General features: G+C 63.7%; 1 protein-coding gene across 1 annotated transcript in view; it reads right to left on the bottom strand.

The window, feature by feature from the left end:
* Positions 1-6: 6 nt before the first annotated feature.
* GATA5 (GATA binding protein 5) overlaps positions 7-10,404 on the bottom strand; it is a 10,952-nt gene continuing 554 nt past the window's right edge. The window contains 6 exon segments of the mRNA XM_024750155.1: positions 7-1,061; positions 1,384-1,511; positions 1,838-1,956; positions 2,342-2,421; positions 8,796-8,971; positions 10,224-10,404. The exon segment at positions 10,224-10,404 is cut by the window's right edge and continues 25 nt beyond it. Of these exon segments, the coding sequence (XP_024605923.1) occupies positions 906-1,061; positions 1,384-1,511; positions 1,838-1,956; positions 2,342-2,421; positions 8,796-8,971; positions 10,224-10,404 (840 nt within the window). The 3' untranslated portion in view covers positions 7-905.

Here is a 10,404-nt window from a genome sequence, read left to right as displayed (position 1 = left end):
CTCTGCCCTCGGGCTGTCAGTAGCCATTCATAAGCCCCCGTGGGCAGAGCTGCCCCTAGCCAGCGCCCCGACTAATTTATCACCCAGCCCTGGGAGGGGACGGCTTTGTACGCGAAACGGGGTTATTGCTAATTCTGCTGGGGCAGTCCCAGGTGAGCCAGGACCTGTGGTCACCCAACCGCCAGCCCCGAGAGTGCCCGTGTGGGTCAGAACTGGGCCCCGGGGACTCTGCCCATCAGAAATGGTTACAATCCACAGATTCAGTCAGAACAAGGCCCTTTACTGCTCTGTCTGGGAAAACTGTCCAAATAAATTCAAGTCCACGATGACTGCGATGTGAACGCCCCCCCCACCCCGGGTGGCGTCCTGGTACAGTGTGCGGCCTGCACATCTGTCCCTGGCCATCCCGTGCTCCGAGGCGGGCAAGGTCTCCGTGCCGTGGCTCTATGGTCGAATGTGGGAAATGGACGGCCCGAGGCCAGGAGGCCCCCCAGCGGGCTGCCCTCCTCATCCCTGCTAGCCGCCTGGCCTCAGTGATTTCACCTGTGATCCTGGTTTCACAACAGGAAGGTGGGGTTTTTCCAACGCCTGCAACCCGTAAACGTGATGATGGCGAGCCTTGAGGACAGAAGTCAAGTGGGGGTGGGAGCCCCAGTCAGCCATGGCCGGAGTGGCCGGTAGGGTTCAGAGCCTTGCCCTACATTTGGGGGTCCCTTGCTGTCCGGGGAGGGGCTCGAGCCCTCCTCCCACCAGCCTTCCTCCTGTTCTGGGGCCCGATTGCCGTCTGCACAGAAGGCCTCCAGGTCCGGCTGGCTCCAGTCTCTTCCAGCGTCCGTGCTGGCGGTCTCTCTGCTGGGCTGGAGCGAAGAAGTAGCAAGGTGGGTCCTGGTGGGGGCCCCGGGGACCTAGGCCAAGGCCATGGCACACCAGGCCTCCTGGCGCAGGGTCCCGCCGATGCCGGCCTGGGGGCCCAGGGCTGCAGAAGGCAAGGCAAAGTCCTCGGGCTCGAATTTGAACTCCAAGTGGCTGGGGGCCAGGGTGTTGTCCACCTGTGTGGAGGCCTGCAGGGAGGACACGGCACGCGTGAGACTCGGAAACAGTGGCCGGCTCACTTGAGGTTGGGAGCCTTGTGACAGGGCGATTTGCCCTAAGGGGCCTCCTCATCCCCTGGAATGGGGTGGGGACCCCTCGTGAGGATCAACAGGGGCTCTCAGCCGGCGTCGGCCACAGGTCAGCTCCTGGCACCAGCGGCCAGCTGCGTGTCCGGCCCCAAGCTTCCGGCAGGGGCCCGTGGGGGCCCTGACCTGGCTGGGGTGCCAGGGGTCCCCCAGGAGGGGCCTGGGAGCCAGCTCTGGGCACCCCATCCCACCCTGACCTCCTCACCTGGGAGGTGACGCTGGGCCCGGGGCACGAAGGGGATGCCAGACTGGGCTCAGGTTTCAAAGTGGCCGCTGAAATCTCCAGGTCAGGGACAGAGGCCGGTGGGGAGGCTGTGGTGTTCCCTGTGGGTCCTGGGAGGGAAGGCAGGGCATTTACAGAAGCTGCCAGGTCTGGTTGCCTCGGTCATGCGGGGGGTTGGAGGTGCTGGGTGTGGCTTCCTCCACTGGACCTCCTGCCCCACTGCTGGGTGAACTCCCGCCACCCCAGCCCCTCCCCAGACCAGACCATCCCAGGACAATGCGGGGTATGTGCACTTCAGGACGATGATGCTTGCACCAAACATGTGAATCTCTAATGGTGGAATGTGAGATACTCAAAGTGATTCCACAGGGAGAAGGTGTGCCTCACTGGAGGGCCTGGGCTCCCTCCCGGCCTCCCACAGCCCTGGCCTGCGAACCTGAGGAGCCTTTGGTCTTGGAGATGCTCTTCGGCTTCCGTTTCCGTGTCTGGATGCTTTCCTTCTTCATCGCCAGGGGCCGCGGTACCTGGTGGGGTTGGTCGGGAGCAGTCGGACGGCTGCTCCCCGTCCGAGCTCACCCCTGGGGCCTCTTGCACGGCCACCTGCTCCGATCTCAGCCCTGCAGAGCTGGTCACTCCTGCGGCCCTGTTTGGGGAGCTGCTACCCCCGGGCTTGGCACTTTCGTCCAGGCCTGGTGGGGAGAAGCCCGTCCCACCCCAGCCTCCGGGAGCCGGGAGGCCAGGAGGGCTCTGGGGGTGTCCAGCCTCTGCCCCCGGCTGAATGGCTGCGGGGAAGCCACGGTGACGCTACAGCCTCTGTGAGCCCATCTGTACCACGGGCCTAACCGTAACACGTGGGCACGTGCAGGCAGTGGGGCCACGTGTGCACAGGTGCGTACACGCTCAGCTCAGGCCCCGCCCGATCCACACCCCTGCCCCCCACTCCTCAGTGCCGCCTCGGGCCAGGGAGGGTCCCACTCACCCCGTGCAGCTACAGCAGAGGCCGGCCCGGCGTGAGGACGACTGTGGGCAGGAGGCTGGGCTGAGCGGGGCTCGGGGCTGCGGCCCTGCCGCTCGGCTCAGCGGGGCAGGTGCGCCGGGCCGGGCCGGGTGGACGCTGGGCTCGGGGCTGGGGCCGTCGGGGGCTGGGTGAGAAGGCCTTTGGGCGCTAAGGTCCTGAGGCCTGCCCGGGACTCCTCGGAGCCGCGACCTGGTGCCCTGCTAGCCCTGGGACAGGTCACTTCACCCTTCTGGGCCTCAGCTTCCCTATCAGTAAAATGGGGGTGGCAGCAGACCTGCCACAGGCCTCTTGTGGGGTCAGGATCTCGTGAAGAGCCCAGCAGGCAGGCAGCTGGGCGTCTGTCGCGGCCTCTTTTTAACCAACGCTGGGCTTAGCCCCGTATTTCTTTGGTGCAGCAGCACCCCTAGGAGTCACAGGGCCGCCCTCGGGTCCGGCCCCGGGCTGAACATCCAGGGGGCCTGCCGGTCCCTCTGGGCCTTGCCTCCCAAGACTTGGGGCTCGAGCCCAGGCTCCCCGATGCCCGTGGGTCCCCGATGCCCACCCCTGCCTTGCTGCTCACATGCTTCCCACTGGGGCAAGACGGCCCTTCCAGAACCTTCCGGAGGCCGACCTCCCAGGTCCGTATCCAACCAAGGTCCCCAAACCTCCCTGCACGTGCGGGCCCAGTGGGGACCCAGACAGGGCTCACCCAGGAATCGGGGCCTAACGAGCCCGGGGGTCCAGGGGCTCTGCCGAGCTGGCTGGCTGGCTGGAGAGCAGCTGTCGGAGGCCTGACCCCGGTCCTCCCACCGGCTCAAGGTCCTCCAGCTCCCACAGCCCAGTCCCTCACTCCCAGGCAGGGATTCTGCCCAACTCCCATTTCGGTGTGTGCGTGGGGTCCTGTCCCCTGCAGTCCGGGAGCTCCAGATGCTCTCTGCTGCCCAGGGCCCCCCAAGGCACCTCAGGCCCAAAGCCCCTCCCTCGCCCCCCAGCCCCTGCCCTCAGATGCCCTGAATCTGTCAGACCTTTTCCTTCATCTGCACGGCCCCTGCCTGGTCCAGTCCCCTGCCCCCTCGCCCAGACCACAGTGATGCAGGGTCTTTACCCCGACCTCCCCGTGGCAGCCGGGGTCAGACCAAGTCACATCCGCTACGGTGTTTCAGTGGCACCCCGGGGCACAAGGACAGAAGCCCGTGAGACTCCACACTCAAAATCGTCCCAAGGACGTGTGTTCTCTCCTCAGTACTCTCCGGACCAGGACCAAGCCAGAGGACCACCAAAAGCAAGATGGACGAAAGAAGCCCCAAAAGGAATCTGTCCCGGGGTAGGGCTGAGCTCTCCGGGGCAGCCTCAGTTGCCCCGTCTGTCTGCCGTCTCTGAGGTCCTTCCTTCTGCACTGCGGGAGCTGCCAGCCTTGCCGACTGTCTCATGCCCACTCCCTTCCCCCAGGCTGTCAGCTGTTTGAGGGCACAGGCTCTCCCTGTGACCGGCCCGGGAGGGAGAGTGGGGCCCGTCTGGAACCCCCGGCACCAGCCGTTCCCAAGAAAATGCAGAGCTGGAAACGCCTCCTCGCCCTCCCCTCCCCCAGGCCCAGGCTGCCGCCAGAGGCTCCAGGGAATTGAGCCCTGTTTAATCTAAGGCTCGGCCTTCGGTCTCCAGGCAGGACTCTGCCCCAGGATCCGGAACAAAAGGGCCACAAGACAAGGAAGGGATGAGGCCTTGGAGGCTCCAGAGGGAGGGCAGGGCGGGAGCTCCCGGCCTGGCTGGGGAGACCCCATGCTCTGGCCGGCGGCCTCTAGGCCACGGCTGTGTGGCGGCTGATATCCAGCCTGGCCCGCACCTCCAGTGGTCTCCCCAGGGTTCCTAGGGGTGGGACCTGTGCACCTGCTGGAATGGAGAGAGCTGGCGGCTGGCCCAGGCCCAGCAGAAGCGGAAGGGACGGATGGTGGGACACACTCTGAGGCAGGAGCCCTGGCCCTGGGGTTGAGCAGGCCCCCGGCCGGAGGGCCTCCCTGGGAAGACGGCGGCCACATCCTGATCTTGTCTAGAAAGACACAGTTCGAATCTCCCCCGCTCTGCTCCCTTCTCTCCTTTCCACCTGCCTCTTGGCTGCCGGGAGCTGTGTCCCCATGGAGGCCCCCTGCTCTCCCGGAGCCCACTCCCAGCCCTGCTGCCTGCCCCGGCCCAGGATCCCCTGACCCCCATCCATCCATCTTCCTAAGGTGGGAGGAGGCCTTGGGACCTCCCCAGCGTTCCCAGATTTGGCAAACAGACAAACAAACAAACAAACAAACAGGATGCCCGGCTAGATGTGAATTTCAGATGAGTAGTAAATATTTTCTGTAAGTATGCCCCATGCAACATTTGGGACATATTTATTCTAAAACGCTATTCGTTGTTTATCTGAAATTCACATCTAACTGTGCATTCTGTATTTTATCTGGTGACCCTAACCTACCTTCTTGGGCCCCATCGCGGTCCCCAACTCCAGCTGTGCCTTCAGACCAAGGAGGGGACCATGGCCTGAGGCCCCTCCTCCCAATCCAGCTGGGACCCTCAGGGTCTTTTACCAACAGCTGCTCCCTTCGAGTTCACATTGCCATCTCACATTCCCCCAAAATTTTAGCATCATTCCTGTAGGAATCACAGGAATGCTGTCTCCTTGGCCGGCCGTCAGGCCACTTCCTACTAAAATCCTTCCTACCGAAACACTCCCACGAGGGTGTAAAGAGACCCACGCGAAGGCTTCACATCAGCACTGTTTCCAACAGCACGCCCGCAAGGCTGCACACATGTGGGCACGAGCGCAGACACACGTGCACCCCAAGCGTCCCCCACGGTCGCCCGTGCATTGTGGAAGCAGTGGAGGTACATACACCGCTGTGGGTCCTGGGGAGAAGCTACAGCAGCTGGACCGCGTGTAGGCAGGACACAAGCCCAGGTGGTGTGAACCCATCACCCAGACCCTGGGGGTGCGGGGGAATCTGGAAGCCACATTTGAACCTCTCTCCAGCGAGCATAAATTAAAATCGAGAAACTAGAAATTAGATTAAAATCAAGAAAATGGGAAAAAAGAATGACCTTGAAAAAACTCTCGCAGTGCTCGCTCCTGTGTCTTTTTCCATCCCCTCAGCTGCCTGCGTTTTACGGGGGGAACTGAGGCTCAGACAATGAGGGGCCAGAGGTGCGGGGGTGGTCCCGCAGGGGACAGAACCTCCTTTCTCGGCTGAACACACTCAGCGGCCACGTCCCCGGGGCTGCCCGCACCCCCTGGATGCACGGAACCCCCCTCTGTCCTTCCTCGCTCGCGGTCGGGACAGACCGCCAGGCCCGGCCACTCTCAGGGCCCTTAACTGCCAGGCCTCTCCAGGTTTCGTTTTGTTTTTCTTTTTTGGTCTGTTCTTTTCAAAAGAAGTGCAACTTCAAAGCCAGCAGCAGAGCCAGCCTGAGCTCCAGGCTCCGCGAGCGTCCGGACACCAGGGGAATCAGGGCCGTGGGCAGCGCAGAGCTGGGTGGGGGGCTGGCGGAGAGGCGGGGGCATGGGACAGCAGAGGGCAGCGACGCGGCTGGGAAAGTAAAGGTTGCAGGTGGTGGAGCCGCAGAGATGCTCCCGTTTCAAACGGGTCCTCTAGGTGCTCTTGGCGGGGGAGACGTGGGGACACTTAACCTGATGGACGGTGGGAGCCTGGCGTTGCTCGGGGCACAGCGTGCTGAGGACACAAGTCTGTGAGGCGGGCTGTGCAGGAAGGAGCACCCGGGTCGGTGAGCCTTCGAAGGATGCGCCGGCCACGTCCTGGAGCTGGCGTCAGAACCGGCCTCGGGCTAACAGGCCTGCCGTCCGCGGACCCTGGCTGCTGGGCTCCAACATTTCGGGGTCAGGCCGGGCCGAGGGGCGCTCGTAGAGCCCCTGGCCACAGGGACAGGACCACCCTCCCTGCTCGTCTACACTGATGGAAGCCTCGGGTCGAAGGTGTAACCCCCCAGCCTGTGACCGAGCATGCACACGGGAGGCAAAGGGTAAAAAAGACAGGTTCCTACCGGGAGGGGGGCGCACGCTTGTTATCGTCACGTTCCTGTATCCTTGGTGACACACTTCTAGGACGTTTGGAATTATTTGCAAGAGGGGAGGATCAGTTCTTCCTGGAGGGGCCCCTCCTGGGGCGTCACTTCTGCCCGCACGCGAAGGAGGGCGAGGCACTGGAGCGGGGGCAGGTCTGGGGTGGCCGGCCCAGCCCCCATGGCCAGGAGCACGTGACCCGGGCTCTGGTCTCAGGACTCCAAGAATCTCAGGGTTTTCACAGCGAGCCTGGCCCTGCCAGGACCAGCCACCGGGCAGGCCGCGGGGCCGCCTGCCCTGAGTGACAGGTGGGCACCCCGCAGCCAGTCAGAGGACCCCCCCTGGATGCTGCTCAGGAGAGACAGGGAGCAGAGGGGCCCTGAGAAATCCCCCGGGCCCAGCCCCACTAGGCAAACGCTTCCTTGGCATGTTCTACAATCAGATCCAAGTGGGCCTGGACTCGGGGGTGTCCAGGGCCGGGCCGATCCTGAGGCCTCGGGGAGACAAGCAGGTGCGCAGGGATCCCTCACCCTGGGGGCCCCCCAAAGCTAAATATCCCACGTCCTCAGACTACGAAACGGGCCTCGCCAGGCCAAGCGGCTGACCCCGGCCCTACCATACCGGCCACGGCCGTCCAAGTGCTCTGCACACGCCGTCTAATTGACCTTCCCAGCAGGCAAGGGGGCAGTCCCTGAATTCATCTCACAGGGGCCTGGGCAAGAAGACCCAGGGCAGGAGCAGGGTCTCAGCCCTCGTGGGGCCCTCGTGGGAGCCTGAGGCCACAGTCCTGGTCCGAGCCCAGGGCTGGCCGCCAGCGGGCTGCATGCCCAGGGAAGTCACTCAGTGTCTCGGAGCCCGGGGTGGTCATCCGGCTTATGTGACGGTAAACGCCTCAGGGTGGAGATGGTGGCCCTGGCCCGCCCACCCCCAAGGTCAGGAATTTTCTGCTGGGAGTTGAGCCCCGCGAGGGGTGTGGGTAGAGGCAGGGAGCCCTGCATCTCCCGTTCAGCAGTGCATCCTTGGCACCCAGTTTAGGGCTTGGCCCGGGGACAGTGCAGGGAGCCAGAGGAGGGGACCGGCCTGCTGCTCGGGGTCAGGTCTGGGTCGCACGCAGCCCCCAGGACCCTGTCCCTTGGCCTCAGTTTCCCCTTCCCTGAGGCCACACCAGATATCAGGCCGGTGCAGCATGCCTGGGGCTGGGGGCATGATCACAGGGGCAGAGACGAGACTTGGGGTGACGTGGACTCTGAGGCCCCCCCTTCCTCTTAGAGGCACAGCATGGGTGGAGGGAGGCTGGGGGAGCCGCAGAGCCCCAAATGCCAGGCCAGATCAGAGGAAGAAAAACAGCGGCTGCCCTCAAGCTGCCGGACCGAGTCAGTCCTGCTTCCTGCCCACCCAGTTTGGGGCCCCAAAGCGTCTGGCCCCGGCGCTGCCATAGCCGGGCCTTCGAATTTCCAGTAAAGGCCAGCACCTGACCGCCCCGTGGCCCAGGCCAGCAGCCACGGCACGGCCATCCCACAGCGTCAGCCATGGAAAGCCCTTCCACACTCCTCGGGGCCCGACACACCGGAACCAGCCGCCTGGCCCTACAGGGCTCACACCAGCATCAGCCCAGAAACAAAACCCTGCCCGGACCCGGAACCGGGAGCCACCGTGGCCTCACTGACTGGACAGCTGGCCCACATCGGCGGGCCCTGCCACTTACTTGCAAAATTACTTGAGCATCAAAATTTGCCTGTGAAATGGTAGAGAACAAAGGACCCTGAAACCTTTATGCTGCTTCTGGGACTCTGCCCTGCTGGGGGCAGAAGTCGGGCTCCCAGTCCCTTACTCGCTACCCAGCCATACAGCAGAAGAAACCAAAAGTGAAAACAAGTTTCGCCCAGGGAACAGCCACAGACCTGGTCTCGTCCCATCCTCGCGGTATCAGAGGCAACGGGCCCAGGGTCCCTCCCCCGTAACATTCAACGTCCTCCGACAAAGCCAGCATTCAGTAGCCACTTTCCCCTCCAGTCCCCTCCCTGGGGTCAGGTCACCTTGCCTCTCTGCACCCCACCCCCCCCCGACCTGGCCAGCCCAAAGCCCCTTGGAGCCGCAGGACTGAGCCCTCAGCGGGGGCAGAGTGATCCCCTGCCCAGGAGGTTCAGGGCCGAACTTGGGACAGCCGAGTTCTTCTGGGAGACCCCGCAGACAGTGTGGGCGCGTGGCCCCCAGACCAGGGGGCCCATGACAGTGGACCGGGCGCGGCCACCCCGCCTGGGCCTCCTGGGGCCCCACTGGCGCCCCGGCCGTGGCCGCAGAAGCACCGCCCCCTCCTGCCCTGTGGTTGCCCTCACTCACCAGGCGCTTCTGCGGCCGCGTGAGGGGCCGGTTGACGCCGTTCATCTTGTGGTAGAGACCGCAGGCGTTGCACAGGTAGTGGCCGGTGCCGTCCCGGCGCCACAGCGGCGTGGACAGGGCCCCACAGTTGACACACTCGCGCCCCTCGCCGGGGAACTCCTCCAGGAGGTCGGCCGCTGCGGGAAGGCGGGTGGCTGCTGGGTGAGGCTCTGCCCCTTCCTGGGAGCCGCCATGTCCACAGCACCTTCTCCTTCCCTTCCTTTTTGTGCCTTTATCTTATTTTGCTTCAAAATCTACTTTACCTTTCTTTTTCAAGTTTAAGTTTACATACAGTGAAGTTCATGCCAGGTCTCAATCACGCCTCAGGGCTGCTTTAAAAGGTGGGGGGAGGGTGAATGAATCCAACCTCGGGGCAGGCGGCAGGGAATTGCCCCGCTCTGAACAGGATCCAGCAGCAGCATTGGAAATTTTAATTCGCGGGGGAGGCAGGAGCATCTACACTGGCAGAGGACGAGGGCCTTGTCCTCTGCAAAGTGGGTCGATCTGGAGGGTGGGCAGTGGCAGTGAGGCCGAACCGGATCGCGGGATCCCGTCACCGTCGGCCTGCACGGTCTCAGCACTGTCCTTCCACTTGAGCTGCTGGGGCGAGGACTCCTGGCCCCCAGCAGACCTGGCCAGGCGCTGGAGACACTTGGGCGCCGGGTGGGGGCGGGGCGGGGATCAATCATCGCCTGGCCAGGGGTGGGCGCCAGGCGTGGGGCGCCCTGGCGGCCCGGCCAAGTGGATCCCGCTTCCTGCGCCGAGGGGCTGGGGGCGGGGTGTAGGCTAAAAGACTGGGCAGCAAAAGAAGGCGTGGCCCTCAGTTTTGAGGGTGGGGTGAGAAAGAGCCGGTGTCGCCCTCGACTCAGGAGGGAGGGAGGGAGGGAAGCGGAGCACCTCTCCGCTTTAAGGGCCTGGAGTCCTGGAGTCTGATTACTCAAATTTATACCCTGGAGAGCGACTGCAACTGGGTCTCAAATTAGAATACATAAACCTTCTAGAACAGAGATGAATGTGGTGGTTTACTTAGATAAACCGGTATTCTGAGCTTCAAAAAATAATCATTTCCAAAACTTTTCCTAAAAACGTTTCATGTAGGCTCTAAACGGCTCGATCCCAGAATACTGGGTTCGGATGGATGAAAAGTACAAATATCGAGGTGTGTAAAAAGAAACTCAGGACGGGGTTTTCATCTGGGGGGGACAGCCGCTGCGTTCCGTCCAGGTTTCCAGGTCCCGGGGGTTCTGGGCCCGCCCCATGCCGGTGTCGGACCCGGCTGGGAAAGCCCTGCCTCTGGAGGGTGCATTTCGTAGGGTGCGGGTTTGCACCCCAGTACGGCCAGCACCCAGGACCCCAGTCAGTGGAGCCACCTCCCAGTCCCGTACTCACCGAAGGTGGCCCTGTGGCCCGGGAGGCCAGCCGGGCGGCCCTGTAGGCTGTGCAGGACGCTGCCGTCCAAGGGTCCAGAGGTCCAAGACGGGGCCACCTCGGTGCTCACGTAGGCCGGGTACGCGGTGGGGTACGAGGAGCCCACGGGCCGCCCGAGCGGGGCAGGGTACTGCTCGCGAGC

This window comes from Neophocaena asiaeorientalis, unplaced genomic scaffold, assembly GCF_003031525.2.
Source record: "Neophocaena asiaeorientalis asiaeorientalis breed wild unplaced genomic scaffold, Neophocaena_asiaeorientalis_V1.1 scaffold606, whole genome shotgun sequence".
In the NCBI taxonomy this organism is placed as follows: Eukaryota; Metazoa; Chordata; class Mammalia; order Artiodactyla; family Phocoenidae; genus Neophocaena; species Neophocaena asiaeorientalis.
Note: the sequence above shows the minus strand (reverse complement) of the source record. Positions and strands in the feature narration are given on the sequence as shown.